Genomic DNA, 21,997 nt, shown 5'->3' with positions numbered 1-21,997 from the left:
ACGATTGAAAGTAAACTACCGATACGAACCGCCACAATGCCGCCAGCACACCGCAATAGGCATTGTCGCGGCCGCGCACGTTCGCGTACAATACCGCTCTCTCAACGCAGTCTTTAAAGCGTTTAGCTAAGTGCACCACCAAGTCCATTATCGACGTTAATAAGCGTCCCTTTTCTCATGCTCTCGTCGATCGTATATTCGACTCTACGGCCCGAAGGCGCGACGCATTTTAACGACTGCAAATGAGATCACGATTCCGCGTTTTTTTTTTTTTTTTGTAAAAAAAAGTTACGCTATTGTTTCACATGGAAAACCTTTTTCCGGATTCCGTAAAAGAGAAGCAACACTTTTTTAAAAAGCAAAAAAATACAAGATATAAAATAAATTGAAAATAAAATGAATAATCTCTTATAACTCTGTAGGCTCGTAATTTATTCAAAAGAAAAATATTTATCAAAAAAATAAACATGATATACAAATATTTTATAAATTTAGAGCGAATATATTTATGTAATTTCTAGATTTTATATAATAAACTAATATTTATTTAATAAACACATAGAAAAATTTAATTAATGGTAAAATATGTTGTAAAAAATTTCACTGGGTCTCTTAATTTCGTTTAAAAGACATATACTTTTATTTCGATTCGTGAAAGCTGATGTGTATTTTTAGCCTGTATTAAATGCACAAGAGTACAAGATATATTGTCAAGAATATTGCACGTGCAAAATATCGGAAGAATATCGAATGCACGCAATGACGTTGGTAGTTTAAACCACACGAACGTAATTCCGCCATCACGCTCGAACGCGCGTCAGCCCCGGTTGGTGGATAATTCGTTGAAGGAAGATGCGAATGATCTGGTTGGGGCCAGAAACGAAGAGAGACAGGGGGAAACGAGAAGCTGCCTGGGTGACGTGGATTCCCCTCCATGGGCAAAATGGTCCCGTGTTTAGCTCCTGCCTTCCGAACCTTCTTTAGCACGGAGATTTGTGCCTAGTAAAGATTTCTATATAACATACATATTTATTCGTCTATCGCATAAAGTAGCATAATAGTGCTGTGACATTTTTAGCATCTCTGAAGTCCAATTTTTTTTAATTAAAATATGCAAACAGAATGAGATTTGGGGCAATAATTTATGTAGAACAAAAAAAAAGGAAGTAAAATAAAAAAAAAAATATATGAATCATCAACCAAAAATATCTTCTACAATTTATGAATATATTCTCTTTACATATTAAATTTGAATTAAAACTTTTCTCGATTTGCAAGTTTTATTATATGCAATTAGGATATTAATAGAAACTCAGTAGATCATGTAAATGAAGTATTACTCTCTCAATTTAACAAAATAACTTCTATTTAAAGATAAGATATTTTATAATACAAAAGTTTTATATCTGCTCTAAATATCCTCCTAATCTTCCATTTAAAAAAATTACTTCGAACAATTTTTGTATGTGGCATGTTAAAAAAATTCATTGATACTTTAATCACGCTATATTATCACCGGACATCGTGTCCAATATGCTTGAAATATTATGATAACGGCGTACAAATTTTTAGTTGCTGATTTACCTCGTCATTTCACCCCAACTTATACTCATTCCAACGACAAATCTCTCCTCCTTAAATGCTCGATGCAAGAACGTCGAGTTTTCCGCATCGCTGTTAAACTCGCGAGCATACCGCGTAGAAATGATGAGCGATTCGACCGTGATGGTAAAGACGAAAGATCCAGCAACCGCGAAGGCCCGAAGTTGCTTCCTCAAGTTCCGGAAGATTCGCAAGGACGAGAGGAGAAAGGAAATGTGGGGCGGAGGGGTGAGGGGAAGGGATAGGAGGGAAGGGAAGGAGGATAAGGCGGTTTTAATTACCGCTTAAGACACCCTCGTAACATTTACCCCCGCGCCGTAGATACTGACGGAGGGCCGCCCCTAAAGATATCGTTTGCAGTACACGGTTACGAAGGAGCGACCCGAGGCTGGTGGATGAGAAGGGCGTAGGAGGGGGAATGGAGAAGGGGACGGGGGATCGGAGAACTTGTACGCCAACGTCGCACTCGATTCTCCTCAACACGCGGGGGAGGAAAGTTCGAGGCAACCACCAAGCCCTACCGAGCCGCGAGAACTTTGCCGCTACTAGCGTGGCCGTCTGCCAGCTTCCTCGAGCGAATCACGTGGGGGAGGGAACGAAAGGGTGAGCCGGGAGAGGGATGTATCCTGGATTTTGCCGCTTATACGACGATTATTACAGACGTTTTCGTTATCCCCGGGATCCGCTGGCGCTTGTAATCTGACCTCATATACGGAAAATGTGATATTATTACTATCTCTCGATAATATTTATACTGATTTCAACGATAACAGCTATTCCTAGTATCTATTAAGATTTTTTACTTGTTAATATTACTAATTTTTCATCTCATAGAGCAATAACATATCGAGAAATTAATACCATTTATATTTTCAAAATTAAATATTAGATCTATTATCATGGAAATATTTTAACGTAATTTCTTATCGCCACAAATGATATAATGAAACATATATATAAAATATATAAAATAAAATCTATTAATAGATACTCAGTGAACATATTTCAAATACAAATAATCGAAAACATATTGTGTATTTCGCATTTAAATAAAACATTCAATAAAATTCAATAAATATAAAAATGATGAAGATGCGAAAGTGATATATACAAATATATAGAAAATATCTATTTAAAAAATGCAAATGATTAAAATTATTAATGATAATATTAATTCTAATCGAAATATCAGAAATTCTTATTCGAAATAGTATTCGAAATTTTTAAACTTTTGCAAAAATTATTTCAAATATTGTTTCTTATATTGTTTCAAAACTTATGCAATAAGAATTATCAAATATTATGTAATAAGAAAAGATGGATAAAACAGATACTATTTTTTTAACTAGCTTTAAATACAGTGAAATCAATCAACAAAAAACTAAAAAAATGTGACTTTTTATTACTTTAATTATAGTAATATTTAAGATTATATAAAACATAGAACTTTACATAGAATATATAATTAAATTTCGATAACAGTGTGTCACATCGAGCCAGATTCTGACTCGAGCCTCTTCAACGCAGAGGAGGTAGTCGCGAAATGACAGTAGCGGGGGGGGGCCGGCGACTGGCGTCGGGACGCCCATCGTCTTATCGGGCACCCTGTAGTCTCATCCCCCCCGCGCGTTCTCCTTCATCGTCCTCTTCTCGCTCTACCCTGTGTCTCCGCACCATCCCCCTCATCGTCGTCGAGGCGAACCCGGTGACGCCTCGACGCGCTCACCCAGAAACCGACGATAAGGTTCACCCGGCGACGCCTGCCTATATCGCTCGTTTTCCTTCACATACGCGCACGTCCACACGCATACACACGAATAGATACACGTATAAAGACGCGAGCGTATATAACACGTAGGTATTGATATAAGAAAACCAGAGGAAGAGGAGGAAGGAGGGAGGAGAGGAGTAAACGAAACCCCAAATCGTGTGCCACACGTTATCACGCATCCTGACATTGATAATACATCGCCGATTTCCTCCGCCGTTATAACCGAGAACGATTCCTGAAAAACATAACTTGCTCGCAAGTAGATTTAGAAAAGATAATCTTTATCGATATTTTGAGAAAAAAATATTACATATTATTTAAATGTGAAATTTTATTGAGTAATGGATTTTATTGTCAATAAAAATTTCTTTGAATTTAATTTTTTCTTCTCAAATTATAAACTAGATTCATCAATTGTTGCAATTAACTCTTATAAAGATTAACTTCTATAAAAATTAACTTTTTTAAAAAAATTATCACTTTTGACAATTCAGATTAAAGCTTGATAAATCAAAGATATATGAAAGAAATATTTAATACATCGATTTAAAAATTGTTGGATGTATTTCTACAAAAAACTCTTGGAGATATATTTAAACCGTCTTGATAAAATTTGCAAAAAAATTGACCCGAAGAAGGGATTAAATAATAGAATTCTATTATCAAATTGATTCTATATTATCAAATAATAGGATAATATTTTATTATCTAATTATCTATTATCTAATAGAAAATTAATTAACAAGATATTCTTTTAATACGAAAATTATTCATGTTATATATTCAATTCATATCATATTTAATTCACATAAAATACGAAAAGAAATAGTTCTTCTTGCGACAGATGTTAACGGTATGTGACGTTACGTTTTATCATTCCAGTAACCGAGCTCGAGGGTGGCGCGCATTCGGACGAGACGAACAGCGGAGGTGACAACAGTAACGCCGGCAGCGTGTCAGGCGGCGCCGACGACGATCAGGCGCGTCTACGCCTGAAGAGGAAGCTGCAGAGGAATCGTACGAGCTTCAGCAACGAGCAAATCGACGCGCTCGAGAAGGAGTTCGAGAGGACGCACTATCCGGACGTGTTCGCCAGAGAGAGACTCGCCGGCAAGATCGGCCTACCGGAGGCGCGAATCCAGGTGACTATTCGGCGCAATATTGACCGAAATATTTGCATGACAAGTAGAATAATTGGGGCCGTCAAATAAATAAATAATAGCATGATGCTTTTTACTTTGAAAAATTAGCAGTTATCATAAGAGAATATTAAATAGAGAATATCCGTTAATGTATTATTAAAATAATAATTTTTTTATCAAAAGATTATCTCGTGTTTTCCTATCTATGTTAAGGTCTCAATTTGTAGTCAGTTTACTCATCGTTCACGAATTATAAGACATGATGAATTTTTATATATTTCATTAATAATTACATATTTCTCGGGACGTATATTGTATGAAAGTTTGCTGTACCTTTTAATTCTTGAACATATTGACTTCATACTTGTGGCTGTAAGAAGAGTGGTTGGCAGTTACTGAAAGAAAACGGTATTCGTTAGATTCGGTATTTCTACAATTATAACTTCATCTCGGTGTTTTTATCATTTGTATAAAAAATAGTATTATATACATATATACAATCTTACGATATTATTTTTTATACGCACATATACAGGTCTATTATTTTATCATAAATCATGCCAAGATTGATAATCATAAACATCAATGAAAAAATTAACTTAAAAAATTAACAAAGACTCGATGCTACAATTTATAATAGATCTTCGCAAGGAATAGATCCTCGCTTTTTCTTAATAAACCGTTTCGTCCACGATTGTCAACCGACACGAAAGTTATCCGTAGTCTAGCGATTGACCTGTATCTTCGTCTGTCTTCTCGTTCACTAACTCAGGTCTGGTTTTCGAATCGGCGGGCAAAGTGGCGGCGCGAGGAGAAATTACGCACGCAACGGAGGGATAATCCGCCACCGCAGCAGCAGCAACAGCAGCAGCAACAGCAACAGCAACACACTGCCGGGGTTAGTCTGGTGGGTGCTGGTCACCCGACGCCGCCACCACCCTCGGGAATACTCGGAGGCCAGCCACCACCGCAGGCACCACCCTCGCCCCCCAGAATACACCATGGATTCGCGCCCACCGCTGTATATCCCGGAATACCCAGCATGCCCGACTCATACAGGTGAGAGTAAAACGCGAAAAAATTTTCACCATGGCTAAGCTATCCAAAATGGAGATATTAAATCGATGATTGACTCTGCGATAAAATCAGTTATTTAATAGTGGGCATATTTCAAATATGCAAAGATTAAAAAATCATGATTTATGTAAATAGTGTATTTTTGTTAGATAAAATATTGAAGCATTTATTCTTTTACAAGGGTATGAATATATTAAAATTATTTATTTGAAATACATATTTAAAGTTTTTGGATATAGATACACACACACTTTTCAAATAATATATAATAAACAAATAATCTTTTATATTATTTCAAATATTACTTCATATATGAATGACATTTATTTCAAATACTATTTTTATATCTAATGGTTAATTTTATAATCTATTTTATTTTATCTTTATAAAAGACACACGATATAAAATATAATAATAAAATATTTATATCATTTATTGTGACATAATAAAATTCCTCTTGTCAAAGATTTAATTCACATTTTTCACTCTCAAAATATTTAATAGCGATATTATTTCGGTAGAATGACATCAAAATATACGTAGCTAAGAAAAGCTTTTACATTTTACAGTAAAAGAGGAAACGATCGCGTTGATGCATCGCGTCATGTCATTCCTTTTTGGCATTACAGTCCAATGACGTCGATGCCGAGCTTTACGATGTCTGGTGCCAGTCAGCAGAATCAGCACACGACGAGCAGCATGTCTTCGCTGTCCACCGGGGGTGGTATGAGCCCAATGGGCATGACCGTGGGCATGACCGTCGGACCGAGTCCCGGTGCGTGCCTCCAGCAACGGGATAACGGCTACTCGTGCGGGGTCGCGAGACCACCGAGCTACGAGCCTCTTCATCTAGGCTACGGCGCCAGGCCCACTTGCAGCCCCACGCAGCCCTATCACGCGGCGGGCCTCAATCAGTACAATCAGAACGCCAGCTCGACCGGTGAGTGTCTACCGCACTCACTGCATTCGCTGCTTGCACTCTAGCCGATGGACTACTACTACGGCTACCATGGATAACACGCTATCGAGCCCGCCGGTAATGGATTATACACGCTTCTGTCTTCCCCTGCCCCTTTGGTGCCCCTCAAAGTATCCCCGTTCGCGCGATCGAACGATCTCGTGAGAGATTTCCCCATCTCATTATATCGTAGTAAATGCGATCTAGAGATGTCCGTAAAGCTACTCGCCTGCATCGCCTACATTAGCCGCCTGAGCGCTTCTTATTTCTAGTTAATGGATTGTAGGTGTTAGTAGAGTGATGTGCAATTTATGTCGGCAGAGCAAAACGCGTTGTACAAGACTATGTGTATCTTAAAAACAGATTAATTTTGTCATTAAAAATACAATAAAATGTATGTATTTATACTGTCATTGTTATATGTTGCTATTGTTAGTTCCACCTGTGATCTTATTTTGTGTATTATTACACATCTCTTAATGATAATGAGATGATAAAATATTTTGGCAGATACACACAGATAGAACACTACACACATACACAGTTATCTCGAAAAATAAATCGAGATTTTTATATAACTGCTCTGATTACTTTCGTTCTTCTTTCATCTCTCTTCATTACTAACATTTATTAATAACTCTATATATTATATGTGTGTTAAATCAGCCACGAAATTATAATTTAAATTTTTATTGAAAGTACTAGCATTAGCAAGAGAATTTGCACATAATTTCTACGCATGCAAAGTATTTTATGTCCATGAAATTTATTGCGAATGCACACAACGGATTTTTTTACAGGTCTAATATCGCCGGGCGTGAGTGTGCCGATCGCGGTACCAGGTCAACCGGCGCCCGACATGGCGGCGCAATATTGGTCACCGAGGCTGCAGTGACCGTGGTGGTCATCGACGTCGACCTCGTCTCCGTAGACTTGAGCTTCTTCGTCTATCTAGTTTACGTTACCGAAAAAGAACGGCACACACGGTTACGCTTGATCGTGGCGCGAAGTCTCCGCACTTTATGATGTTGATTGTTTGTGCGTGCGACTCTGTCTCGTAGCAAAAATCAAAGTGATCTATCACACCCGTGCGTTTCGTTTAAGCCAAAGCTCTGCATGGAAACGAGTTTGATTTGTCCGTGTTCGCGTCCGCTGCTTCCGTTTCTGTAAGGCAATGAATGCGTCATGAACATCATTTCACACACACAGAAACTTTTCCCCAAAGAGACAACATTGTCCATGAATTCGTTTACTTGTGTGAGAAAATCATCCGAGGCACAAAAGAATCTGTTCTATCTGAGATCTGAATAAATATTCGTCGAGGATAAAAAATTAAATTTTTAACTAAATGATCGAATCTATTTATGTATTGATAATAAATCGATGTAGTAATTGTATAATTGCAATACAAATGTGACACATGCCGAATTGGGTTACAATAGGCGGATCAATCAATTTCTGTGTATGATGGTGTGAATCTTATTCATCGTTAAAATTAAATTTCTAATATCCTGTATTAAAAATTAATATTTACATTTATAATTAACATCTTCCCGATCAAGTCCCTTTATAATTTTTAGGTAAATAATAATACTGCTTTTTCGCACTTTCACTAACAATGTTAATAATGTACACGCAAAGAGATATTTCTTTATTTCGAGATGCTTTATCAAAATCCAATGACTCGTAAGAACGTACGATCTTTGTAAGACATATGTCAAATAATTCGCGGTAATTTTTTTATATGATATATCACAATATCAATGATCGGCAAGGTGTTATATGGAAAATCTTCCAAAATATACATCTACGTATATGCACACTTTTATAATTACACAGCTTCATTTTATTCGTATACGATTATACTTCCAATATCTTGGAAATAGAATCGGGCAAGATGAGACGCGGTGAAAAAAAAAAATAAATCATCGGCAATGTGCAACTCGTGTAAAAATAATTAGCGTGAAAATCAGAGAGGAAAAAGAAAGAAAATCGCTCTCGAGAATTCTCGCTGTTTTTATTCGCAACGTTTCGTAGATGTAATTCTTGTAGGCGAGAGAAAGGGAAATAAAAATAGTTTCTAAGTCGGTATTATGTTATTATTTATACTCGTATAAAACAGAGCGGAGAGAGACAGGAGATAATAAACGTGAGTTTGTTGTGTGTACATCGTAAGAATATCTCGATCCAGTCATTTATATATAAATATATACATAGTTGACTCTATAATTCTCTAAATACATTTAAAATCAATTCGTAATTTATATCCGGTGCAAGGTTCGTGAGAAAAGGGAGAGAGAGAGAGAGAGAGAGAGAGAGAGAAAGAGAAGAACCGATTGTGATTTCCCTTAGGCCAGATATGTTAAGCGTACGATTATGCATTCTAAATAAATAGTGTGTACATTTAATCGAGAGTTCTCTCGATGCTTGTTTTCTAATCGGAGAATCCGTTTGCGAGATTTTAGCGTATACATTCGTCCTTAATATATCAAATATTAATTGCCGAGAGTGTAAAGCAACCATGTATCTAATACTGGATATCAATTGATCAAGATAAGTAACGATCGTGTGATTTCCTATTAGAAATCAAGCGCAATTCTTTTCCGGACGTGTTCATCTCGATTCGATAATTCATATGTATCTCAATGCCGTTTCGTTAATCCTCCTAATAATCGATAATCAATAAAGATATCAATGATCCCTCCTGCATCGTCCAAATCGAAACAATTGAACCAATTATAAGAGATAAAGGAAAGCGGAATGTGTGCAAGCAGAAAGAGACCATCGTTTTACCTTGCAAATGTAACAATTGTATATTTATTTCGACTTAATAATTAATTTACATTCGAAGACATGTGTATTTCCTAAATCCTCATTAGAAACTATCTCAATTGCGATATAGATCTGCTGGCGCGATTAACCCTGGATTATTTCTACAAATAAAAAAAAGAAAACACTCGTGGGTAAGATTAAATTAGCACTGATATGACAAAGTTGTGCTTTGATTATAATCAATTAATTATAATATAAAATCGACAAAAAAATTATAAAAATGTGCATATTTAATTCTTTTTTTGGACTTATTTAAAAAGTTATACTTTATAATATATTAATGCACTATTTAATAATAAGAGAAGTAATACCAGAGTTATATAAAGCCCAGTGAATTTATTACAAAATTGCAACAGTGTATATATATATATATATATATATATATATATATATATATATATAATTATTATTTATATAATTCTATAACATTATTATAGTTATCGCATAATTTAGTACAAAAACGAAATGTTTACAGGCTTTAAAAATAATAATATATAATAGATACATTCAATATATAGCCTAAATCTTTAAGGCTCTCATTTCTTGTAGTCATATTGAATTATGAAGTAAGAAATCAAGAATATTTTTTTTTATTCAAAATAGATTAGTTTTATTCATACATTATCATCCGCGTTCAGTAGAACGGTAAGATATACCGAAAGCTTTTTTTATAAATAAATGTATATATAATTTATATTGCTATCCTATTTCCAACAAACGGGACTTTGTGGACAAATGGACAACTGATTAAGATTTGCCGCTATTTATCAATTTAACTATATAATTATAAGTTTCCATAATTATATATAAATATAATTATAATTATACTTATAATTAAATATAATTTTCCCAAAGATAATTTTCGATATATTTGACTGCTTTATATTGTCACGAATGACAAATTGAAAAAAAAAACTAATTTATTTCGACATTCTAATATTTCGCAAAAAAATAATTTACACGATTCCTGACATAATTCAATATAACATCAATAAGTGATCAAGAGTCTTAATATTAAAGGCATATATGACGTCGATTAAAGTAATTATTAAAAACTTCAAAGTATAGAATTTATTTCCTTTTATTATTTTGCGTGTATTTCAAAAAATTTATTATTCATTTCAAAGTTTCGAAATGTGCAACGAAATATCATTTCGTATCAATGCGATTATTATATTTTAATTTAACTTTCATACATATCTCTAAGTGATATTTATACACTGCACATTTGGAATATTTATTATTATTGATTTTAATTTTTCACGATAATTTCATAACAAATAAAAAAGTTATGAATATGATTGAAGTCAGAGAAAGACTATAAGAGAAATATTGATTTATGTACATACTGAAATTAATACGCAATCTTAAATTCGGAATAATAAAATTAAGACGTAATGTAATTTACGAATTAAAGCTAAAGCGTAAAATGAAACTATCAACGATTGATTAAATACTTGTCTAGATAACCGTACGATCTTTCTATTTTAAGTTCTTTATTTATGTCTATCCAAATATTAAAAAAAGAATAGACGTTATTTTTATATAAAATTTTTTAAGATATTTTTGAACCTTTAAGAAAAAGGGCGTAGAGTATAAGACTCAGTATCTTTACTTACGCACAGATTTGTCTAAAGTCGCTTAAATCGCAGTTTTTCTACTTGAGCAAGTCTTCGATATCTCTCATAATATCATCAGACGACGCGTCTATTCTCAGGTACTCATCCTCGGTATTCGCGTACGATCGACCACCGGCCAATAGGGCGCTACTCATAATATCCTCCGCGGTGTACGTGGCGACCGATTTCCTGTCATCCATCGCTTGTTCCGCTTGCGTTTGAGTTTTCTCCTCGTCTGTACTGCTGTCGCACAATCTGACCTCCACCTCGCTTCTCCTGTTCGCATTAGTCGACTCGTCGCTATGACTCTCCAGCCTCTCGCGACACGATATTTCGTCAACCTGACCATCCACCGTTCCGGCCACATCTTTGCATGATTTTGTCTGAGTATCATTTATAATAATGCTTTTCAGAGACCTTCGCAGTTTTATCGGTGGTATCTTGATGGGTTCGTCACTTTTGATAAATTCGGAGCTGATTTTGCGCTTCTTCACCGGATTAACCGAGCTCTCCTCATCGCACTGTTTGATCGAACGCTTCTTCACGCTTCTCGTCGTTTCGATCAGCGACGAAGGCTCCGGCGCATCCGTCAAAATTTTAGCGGCCAGCTCTTTCTCCTTCTTCCGTCGTCGGATCTCCTCCAGGCTCAAAACTTTAAAGTTTAGCTCCTTTACCGGTTCTTCAGCCTTGGGGAAATTCACCCATCGAGTAGCACCGATTTTATTAGTCTTGCTAATATCCGTTTGATTGCAGAAAAGTCCGACATTGTTTCCAGCCTCGTACGAGTAATATGCTGCACTCTCCGCCTGGATCTCCTCTAGTCTCATCTGTTCGTAGGTCTTGCAGTACGGTACCTTGGGCTGCGATTTTACTGGTGATGGTGCACTTTCATTATCGGATTCTGGAAGAAACATACGAAGAATGATGGATCAAATAATCGTCTGGATTATTCGAAGAAGGCATCACTTGTGTTGATGGCCATTTTTATTAGATATAATCAGCTTTCGCTCTCTCTCTCTCTCTCTCCCTTTAGGTTTAGGTGATAAAGCACTCGATTATCTACCGATTACAGTTTCGGTAATCTATCTCTCATCTGTCATTATCAGAAATTGTGGACTTAATCTTACTTTATATAATCAAAAACGATCGAGAATCTATATATTGTGTATGTCTCTCTCTCTCATTTTTCTTCATTATCAATCACAATGTTTTTTTTTTTTTTTTTTTTTCAAATACTCTCTTTTATACTGTAAATTATAATCCCGTATTTCGCATGCGCGCGCTCTGTGATAGGAAAATCTGGATAGGAATTGATTTTCATCATCGATATCTCCTTTTCTGTCCTTGAAATCGTGGTTAATCTCTAAGCGGATTTCTCTTCTCAGTATCTCAATCATTTTTCTTTCTGGTCTTTCGATTTTAAACTTAGCTTTTAACTTCGAATTCGTCGCTTCATCATTTATTTTATCCTCTCCTTCGCACATTTCTTGACTAACACTTGATTGTTAAATCGGGTTTTAATTTATACAATAAAAATTTCTTAACACAGTCAAGAAAAATTCCGCTTCTCTCTCTTTCTCTCTCGTCATACATACATTTCTTTCAAGAGACGCAATTTTCCTCTCTTATCTCTATCTGTTTAAAATTGATTTCCCTCCGCAGATCTGTCTTTTGCGCTGCCGGATTCGAAATTGTGCAAAACGGAAATACTTCTTATTGTCGGCACACTTTAATTCGCACTTCAAGCACAATACTTACTTGTATAACAATTTATATAACACTACTCTCAATTCATAATCAATCTAAAAAAAAAAAAAATAATACACAAAGTCGGAGAAATTTTGATTGGATCGTCGTGATAGTAAAAATTATAAATTTTTAAAGTAACAAAAGTTATGTTTCTTTCAAAATAATCGGAAGATGAATAAAATTACGGTTAATGGAATCGGAAAGAAGTGAAATAGAAAGAAATCCCATCGAGAAGAGCATCGCCGGTAATTCTGATGACATTTGTCAAAAAATTGTCACCGTACAGTTATCGGTCATATGCTCGCTCTCCGGGTCGATTGTCCGGATGGTTTTCGAGGTATCAAGTTTATTGAAATCCAGATATCATCTCAATGAAAAGTATTGATTTTTCCATTCGCTTACATCAATTCAGTTATAGTTAAATTGCGCATCGCTTACTCTTTAGCATCAATCAATCTTTCTCCTCTTCCATCCACATATCCGCAGCCGTGATCGGCTGAGAAAAAAGGCTCTTTCGTTTTTTTGTTTATTTTTTTTCTTTTTTTTTTTGTTTCTTCTCTATCGTTCGCGTTCGAGACAAGAGAAGCAGAACGAACGCGCGTTTCTGCGTCGCCGTAACGAGTCGACGTAAGAACGATCGCGGATGTTGTCACTCTTCATCGCCGTGATCTCAATCCCGTTTTCAGGGATCCTAGGCGAGCCCTCGAGAGTCTCGTCCGCGCTGCGGACGTTTCTCGTCCACGAGACAAATTTCGATCGCAGGAAGGCGCATTTACGGACTCGACTTGTTACGTCCTCGAATCGTTACGTCGACCGTTACTTCGACGAATTTTTAATTAAAGTGTGATCGCCACGCGACCGAGGCCAAAATAAGTAGGAAAAGGAAAATTACAAGAGAGAAAAACCGATGAAATAACGAGAGAGAACGTTAGAGAAATAGGGCTCCGGTCGCGCGTGCGGCCTTGAAAAATCACTCGCGACTCGATTCAAACGTATTGTAACGACGAAGGGTACGATGTCGCGAGTCGAGGGAAGTCAGAGAAAACACGGGTAAAAAGATATGAAATATATAATCGGAGACAGCCGTTGAGATTTATCGATGAGAGACTCGAGCGCGAGTCGAGAAACGAAAGCAAAGAGTCGGAGAAGAGCGATCGAAAAACTGTTGTCGGTTCGCTCGGATATTATGCTGTTCTCGCGATTACACGCGCACCGATGAGTCTGCATTTCACGCGACACTTTGACAGATCGTCATACAATTTATAATCCTTGAAAAAAAAAAAAGAGCAACGTCTTCTCGTCGCAAGAGGATCGATCGGCGCAGTAATCGCGAGATACATATACAATGATTATAACGATTATCGTTTCTTTGCGCTCTCTATAATCACAAGGAGAAGGAAATGCAGATAAAAAAAATCAAATTAACAAATTGCTATAAACAATGATCTTACACAAAACGAAGATCGAGAGGCGAGAATCGCGTTGTACGCAATCGCCTCCTTTTTTTCTCGTGTAACATATATATATAGTACATAATATATATTTATATATATATATGTATATATATAATATTCTCTGTGTTCTCACACACACAAACACACACACAACACACACACACACACACACACACTCTCTCTCTCTCTCTCTATCTTTTGTCTTTCAATTTACGCTTACAAAGAGACGCGCTCTTTCAAGCGCGCGCTCACGCACACGCATATGCACACGCGACAAGTTAAATGAGTCACAGGCCATGGCGATGTAAAGAAAACATCGCGTATACTCGCTGTCTCTCGAAACTTAGACTTACAATACGATTGTTGACGATATCTATCGCACATCCTGAATAAATCGCCGATTTAATCGCAATCGCAAGAGAATCGCATACTCTCCATAAAGATCTACCGCTCATCGATTTTTATCTCGACGAAAGCGAGACGCATCTGTCTCGTCTCTGAGTCACATCAGTATGAGACAACGAACATCGCCTGTGGCCCGCACGACCGTCTATAATAAATTTACAGTCAATGAGACCATAATAATCGACGCAGACGATATAGCGACTCACTAACGAGCAGAAGAAAGAATCTATCGGCTCGCGGTGTCATCGTCATCGCGATCAGCAGGTTTATTCTGCAATTTTAAACACTCGCATTATAATTACAATGCACGCGTTACACTTGTATTTATGTGAAAAAAAATACGTTATAATTATAATGCATGCGTTAAAAGTTACAGAGTAGACCTGCAGGATCCTTTGATCCTGTCGATAGCCTTTAGCTTTCGATATAGTTAATATTTGTGGATAGATGTTAAATATAAGAGAAAGGAGAACCCACGATCTCACACACGTGGATCGCTTCGTCCTTCGAGACTCTATTCGCACAGATAAAGACCCTTCGTCGAAGGGCAGTGGCAGGACCCGCCGCTGCAGGTCCTTATTCTTTATACTTAAATATCTCTCGCATCATCTCATTTCCAAGCACACTATTAGATACATTCTCTCTCTCTCTCTCTCTCTCTTTTCTTCAATAGTCATCATTTCATATTACATTCTCGCTACTAAATTCTTTTGTCTTGCAAACTCACGCACACAAACATATTTTATATTTCTGTACGTTTCATCTTTTTTTTTGCACATAGATTTTATAGATCCGGGTGCGTGTCGCGATCGAATTCGATCGAACTCGCTCCTTTCTTGGAAGACCTGCGCGTCGTTCCCTATTTTAAAGAGGGAAATTCACCGTGCAAATCTATCCGGATAATCGCCCAATTGGCGTTTATTTTAATTTGCCTATTAAAAAATATCTAGTACATAAGAAAAAAAAACGTGACTCTGGCATTATGCGAACACAAAACGGAATGGCGACTCTGTACAGTTGAAGACACAAAGTTCTCGCCGATCAAAATACACGCGCAAAATTTTGCGCGCGAAACCGTGAGTAAAAGCCAATACACGAATATTCCAAAAAAGAAAAAACTATACGACAGTTCTATATATCAACAATAATCTCGACCATACTAAAAAAAAAATATATAATTCCCTATAATATATAATTAAATATAATATAATATATATATATGCGTGTAAAACATATATCGCTATATAAGAAAAATTACTAATTTTTTATTTTCCATCGCGTATTTTTCGTGCAAAAATACGTGTATATGTGATGTGTATTCAATCTATCGATTTGAGGTCTTTCTTTCTCCTTTCAGTCTCACTCTTTCTTTCTTTTTCTCTTTCTTTCTCTCTCTCTCTCTCTCTCTCTCTCTTCTTTTCCATTACATGCTCATCCAACTCAATTATTTCAATAACTTCTTCATAAAATTTTATAACTTCCTTCCTTTTTTCGCCGTGTGTGTTTTATAACGATAGAACGCTTTGCCTCCTATATCATTTAGTCTATCAAGTTATCATATGCACCGTTGACTCGAAAAAAAAGTTCGCTATCAGAAACTCGAGAAAAACTGGCAGAGTCTTCTTAAATGATTTACGTTATTTCTTCTCGATGTCCCCTCCGTTTTTCGTTCAGCTGTGATGCGATTTATTATTATTGTAAAAGACCAGCGTATCATATACATATATATAAAAGTTCGCTATCCGATTATACTTTCCCTAATTATAAAATTTTCAATCGGTGCAAGATTAATAATTTGATAAATTATTTAATGAATAAGAATTTTTCTTTTAATTTTTCTGCTGACCCCTCCTTCCTCCCCCACAACGAGCGCGCAAGATCAAATGCGATATATCAGAAAAATTGAGGTGCTGAAAACAAAAAAATTATGTTTATTACTGAAAATAAAAACTAAGTTTAAATTGTATGAAACTCTTCGCTACACGATATTTAACTAGAAGAACTTTTTCAAAATCTGTCATGTACCTCAATTTTCGTTCTCAACGTCTCAATTAAGGGTCATTATATCCTCTATTATCATATGGAAATTCGTAAAAAGTGAATCAGTATAATATGTAATATTCTCTTGGCGATCGCGTATTCTTTTATTCGATATATAATAAACGACATCGGCATTTAACATTATCACGTAGAAAGCAAGCTTCTAAGCCGAATTGTTAAACGTGCTCTTTAGAGCGTTAAAAGATCACGCTTGATTTACGTTTTAAATCTATACTTTATCAATTTTTTTTTATTTTTCTCTGCCCTTGTTGTAAAGATACAACATCAGGATTATCGTGGCCTGCGAAAATTTGCGTAGTTATCATCCGGCGCAAGCTCCGTGTGAAGTGCATTATCACGTTATTTCCATTTCGCCGTCCTGAAATTCTCAAATTCACGTGAGAAGCCAAAACATATGAAGGCATTATTATTCGTGCACGCGTAAAACACAAGGCAAGGACGCGATTGGAATCTGTCTAAGTCTTTAAACACGGATTCGCGCGCGAATATTATTTCTTTATATAAATCTTTCTTTCTCTTTTCTACCCCTTTCTCCAGTCATCATTCATTCATTCATTTATTCATTCTTTCTCTCTCTCTCTCTCTTTTTTCGATATCTCTCTCTCTCTCTTTTTCACACATATACATACATACGTACGCACACATTTTCTTTCTCTCACTACTTTTCTTTTCCTTCTTCTTCTACATCACGCATTTCACGCATAATAATAAAATACGTGACATCAAAGAAAGCATACATGCTCGCGCGCTTATCGGTTTGGACATAAATATCTCAATTATTTCCTATTATTCGCCATTGCACTTATTTCAAACCAAAACGTGACCGATAGGACAAAATCCGTAGGTTTCTTTTAATGAGATATACATATCGGTTAATCCAAATATATGCTACATATAATATTTTTTCGATCGGCCACGCAAGGGATGTAATGTAAGTCCGCACATCCGAAAAAAAGAGGGTGGGGCGCGGAGCAATATTTAAAATAAACTTTCTAGATACTAGCAAAACACTCTCTCGTCAAAGACGCAAACCTAAAACGAGCAAGGCTCATTTGTCGTATTACAAATACCCGATTAACATTGAAATGCCAGCTTTCCGCAACTAAGAACAAGATCTCTATGAATGTAAAAAATTTATGTGTATGTCTGTGTATGTCCTGTGTGCATATATGTGTGTGGTAAAGCGACGACCCATAGCTATCTTCTTCTTCGTTTAGCACAGTTCTCGCTTTCGCGATCTTACAGCATGTGATGCATTGACGAAGATACTTGAACCTCGTTTTTCTTAAGTTAGACCATTCTGCTAATTCGAGCCCGATTGCACCGCAGCTGGAGAAAGATAGCCATAGGCGGTTAGAGGGCTAATTTAGGCAAAGTTTAGATATAGCAGCCCCTGTAAAAATCGATATTCACTACTAAATTTTTCGTGGTAATACGAGTGCTAGATTTATCAATAAGATCGATTAATACGATTGGGCAATTGTACTTCGATGATCATATTATGATTACCAATAAGTCCCAATTTTTTAAAAATGTGAATTCGATCTATGCAGATATTGTATGTTAGATACATCTTTCCCATGATAACAGGCGAATATCGAATCACAAATAAATAAGCTTGTATATGGTAAATCGCACAAAATAATAGCCACAATAAGAGCAACTAATGTAATAAAATGCTTAATAAAATCATATCATCTCTACAATTTACAATAATACGACATAATAGTATGAATGTTTTTTTCTGCATTAGTTGCATCTCATTAAATCGATCCATTTTACGAAACAAGTTTAAAGGTGAAGGTCGATTAAATATTGGGAATGTACTCTGTATATATAGGGTAGGACCTAACGTGAATTAAATATTATGTTAAAATCGACACAAGATTTTTCCATTATGTATCTTTCGCTGCTAGAAAGATATACATATATTATTCTTCATGCAGAATAATACTTTCGTAGTAATCCATCGTTTCTTACCAAATATGTTTAAATCACCTCTATATTCACTACGTCAGAGAATCAATAACGATCGATATAATAACTTAATCATAAAAACTTGAAAGATTTTAAATGTTCGTGAATTCTTCGAAAGTATTTTTCTGTTACTGGTTAACAGACAAAGAAAATTATACATATTTCGTGGCAAAGACTACACAGTTTTCATCGATTTTAAAATCTTCTATACGAGGTTATACCGAGAAATGGAAAAGGAAATCGGGAAGTCTGAGGTTGTGGGGTTTGCTGCGTATGTATCGACGTGTACGGCGATTGCTGGAGGAGCGGAGAGTTCTGTTGATTTTGCAATGATGACAGAGACTGCCCAGGAGAGTGAGAGTGTAAATTTTGTTGATGATGCGGATACGACAGCGTGTGATGACAGGGAGAGGATTGCGAATTGGTCGGCGGTGGGACGTTTAGATTATTTGTGACGCTGATGCTACCGGGGATGTTGAGACTGTTAGGACTGTTAGGGATTGTCAGGCTCTTCGGGATACCGAGCGCGTTCGGGAGATTCATATTTGTTTGCAAGCTAGGCGGTAGAGAGAGAGTAGCTGACGTAAGATAATGTACGTTGAAAGATGGACGGGGGGGCTAGTAAAGCCTCATACCTTCTTCAAATTTAACGATGAGAGGATCAACGGCGGGACTACCGATAAAACTACCAGCCTCGCTGTTTCCTCTACCTTGGTCCGACTCAGTAGTACTGCTGCCGTCATACTTGGGGTCATCTTTATAATATAAAAAAAATGTAAAAATATTTGTTCATATATAATGAGTTATTATCATAAATGCGTGATATTAATAATTTGATTATCTCATTCTATATGTTTTCATATATATTTTCTTATCTTATCCCATTTACATAAGATAAGCTAAATATAAAATGTAGAAGTAATTCTAAAATTGACTCAAAATAAGTAGTATTTTATTTTTTTCTATTCAATTTGCAAATAATATAAATAATAATAATAAATATAATAATAAAAATAAATAAACTATAAAATAGTATTGTAAATAAATCTAAAAAATTGTTTTGGTGTTTTACCAAAACAGAAACAAATCAAATTTTAAATAAAATTTTCAAAGTCAAAGTGTCACTAAACAGATGAATTTTACTAATTACTAATCTAATTATCAATCTAAAAAATTTATTCTATGACAATATAAAAACATTTACCTTGACGGTTGAGCCATTCTTGATTAGGAGATTTTGTTGCTACTTCTGTCTTCACAGGATTGATAGGATCATTGGTAATATTGCGTGGACTCGCATGCATAAATGGACAATGTGGTTTCCTACATCCTCCAGGTTGTGTCTCCCAATAACAAGGAATCGATTTGCGATTTTTCTAAAGAAAGGAAAAAAAGGGGTTAATATTCTTATCTTTAAAAATTCTAATATTTAAAATAATTTAACTGAATATAATTAAATATCACTATATATGCAAATTTTATCTTAAATCAAGCATTGTTTATTTATTTCAATAATTATTTTTAAAAAATAGTATAAAATGCATGTTAATTTATATATATCAGACTCCACAAATTTATATTTTAGAAAAAGAGGAAATAACACAGTAATAATAATTATGTAAAATATATAAGTATTTAAAAAATCTTATCAAGATTTAATAGCAGCTTTCGTAACTTAACCATATATAAGTCAACTTGACACTATTGATATTTTAACAATAAAATATCCTAAAGGTTTAAAAAAAAATGTTTAAAATCTATTTTTCAACTTTTGTTCATTTTTGTACAGATGTCAAGATTACAAACTATTATAAATATATTTGTTTATTTAACATATAATCAAGTTTGAACTTATCAAGTAAAGATAATTACCTTTAATTCCATATGTCTGAAGTTACAGTGCTCATTAAGGCAATTTCCTTGCTGCCAATATGTGCACGTAGTTTCACAACCTAGAGCAGATGGTTCATGTCTATATGGGCAAAAGTCGCCCTGTAAAAATAAAAAAAAATGATTAAATGTAAAAATTATTAAATAATTATTCAGTTAAAATATCGTAACTAACAAGAATAACTACAAACACTTGCAGTGCCAAATCATGTCATCAATACTGCAAGTGAAATTATCAAATATCTAAGGCATCGTAAATATATAATCATTCATTTATTACTTACTTCTAATCATTTATTCATGACTTAGAAATATATGTCGATACTATAAGATATTTTAAATTATGATTCAATCATTAACTGAATTAGATATTAAAATAAAATAAGAGAATAATAAAATAACCATGCACATACAATGTGATCAATATTATATTTTTTCAAAATCATGTACCTATGATCGACAAAATATTTACGAAATAAACGAAATTTTAATTCGGAGACGATAAAAGATCTCTACGTCATGTATAAATAAATAAATAAATGAAGAAATCAGCGTTTCCCTAGAATTTAACCAAGTTTTAATAATAAATAAATTTTATATGATTTATATATATTTTATGAATTTTTATGGTATCATGTGAGAAAAAATGTTATCAACATGGCATCAAAATGGCCGACCTAACCTCGGCGAGCTCGACAGATCGCGAGCAATATGGAACGATAGGAAAAATTTTTTCCGAATTAATGCTAAACCGAGAGGCCTCGAGGGTGATGAAGTTCAACTCAAGGAAAAATTATCTCGAGGGAGATTCGCTCACCTTTTTGCATGTAGAATAATAGAAGAAGTAGCAGTCCAGATTTTTATGGTTGTGCTCCATTTGTAAGAACTTGTAAAAGGACGAGTGATCGTGCTCCTTGCTGAAAACAGAGATTAATCTTTCAAAGATACATACGTTGATGTTGGAGTAAAACGCGAACGTAAATGTCAAATGCATTTTCCAACGATTGATGAATTAATAGACGAATGTACCAAATGAGGAGAAAAGAAACGTTACCATTTTGTGCGGAACATGATTGCGCGATTGTTGAATTCGAATAGATCTCGTAGTCGGCAACAGTTAAGCACATACGCAAAGCAGTCTACGGTTAAACTGAAGTCTTTCTCATTTTCGCGATCGACGGGCAACAACAATATTTGAGAATCGTCTCGCATGACCCGCGCTCTCGTTTTTTTCCCCTCTCATTTTCGTGTATATCGCCGTATTGTGTGTATACTTACCCTCGACGCCGCAAGTCCCACGGTGACACCTTTTTTTCCGCACAACACAAAATCCACTCAAACACAGATCCTCGCTCAGTCGATCTCGACCGTCAGTGCGTGTCGATTATCTCAACGTGCCGTCCGTGCTGTCGCTCGCACAATTCCCGTTCGCGGACGCTACTGCCAACTGTCAACTATCG

The 21,997-nt window shown here is 35.5% G+C and overlaps 2 protein-coding genes across 6 annotated transcripts in view; one reads left to right on the top strand and one right to left on the bottom strand.

Moving 5' to 3' along the window:
* The window catches only part of LOC126858766 (paired box protein Pax-6-like), an 86,647-nt gene extending 76,935 nt beyond the window's left edge, over positions 1-9,712 (top strand). For 2 of the 4 annotated variants that reach the window (XM_050609309.1, XM_050609310.1), the window contains exons 7-10: positions 4,256-4,515; positions 5,288-5,574; positions 6,162-6,532; positions 7,351-9,712. In XM_050609309.1, coding sequence (XP_050465266.1) covers positions 4,256-4,515; positions 5,288-5,574; positions 6,162-6,532; positions 7,351-7,445 — 1,013 coding nt within the window. In that variant the 3' untranslated portion in view covers positions 7,446-9,712. Of the gene's footprint in view, positions 1-4,255; positions 4,516-5,287; positions 5,575-6,161; positions 6,629-7,350 lie in introns of all 4 variants that reach the window. The other 2 variants (XR_007688721.1, XM_050609311.1) reach the window with 2 other exon arrangements.
* On the bottom strand, positions 9,338-21,997 carry LOC126858771 (zinc finger CCCH domain-containing protein 11A-like). 2 transcript variants are annotated; one of them, XM_050609322.1, is made up of 7 exons: positions 21,592-21,759; positions 21,355-21,454; positions 20,520-20,639; positions 19,852-20,023; positions 19,283-19,402; positions 11,002-11,902; positions 9,338-9,483 (listed from the first exon to the last, which is right to left on the bottom strand). In XM_050609322.1, the coding sequence occupies exons 1-6, from the start codon at positions 21,747-21,749 to the stop codon at positions 11,040-11,042; spliced, it is 1,533 nt and encodes a 510-aa protein (XP_050465279.1). In that variant the 5' UTR covers positions 21,750-21,759; the 3' UTR covers positions 9,338-9,483; positions 11,002-11,039. The 2 variants fall into 2 exon arrangements, with proteins under 2 accessions (XP_050465279.1, XP_050465280.1); XM_050609323.1 differs by lacking the exons at positions 9,338-9,483; positions 21,592-21,759 and adding an exon at positions 21,816-21,997 and having other exon boundaries at positions 9,832-11,902.

The sequence above is a fragment of the Cataglyphis hispanica genome, chromosome 2 (assembly GCF_021464435.1).
Source record: "Cataglyphis hispanica isolate Lineage 1 chromosome 2, ULB_Chis1_1.0, whole genome shotgun sequence".
Lineage (NCBI taxonomy): Eukaryota > Metazoa > Arthropoda > Insecta > Hymenoptera > Formicidae > Cataglyphis > Cataglyphis hispanica.
This window is presented reverse-complemented; position numbering and strand designations above follow the sequence as displayed.

Excerpts from the sequence above, each read along its gene's own strand:
- LOC126858771 (XM_050609322.1), bottom strand. The coding sequence starts at position 21,749 with ATGCGAGACGATTCTCAAATATTGTTGTTGCCCGTCGATCGCGAAAAT. Across the intron at positions 20,640-21,354 it reads ATTATTCTACATGCAAAAAG|GGCGACTTTTGCCCATATAG; the intron begins GTGAGCGAATCT and ends TTATTTTTACAG. Across the intron at positions 11,903-19,282 it reads CATCGTTAAATTTGAAGAAG|AATCCGATAATGAAAGTGCA; the intron begins GTATGAGGCTTT and ends TGTTTCTTCCAG.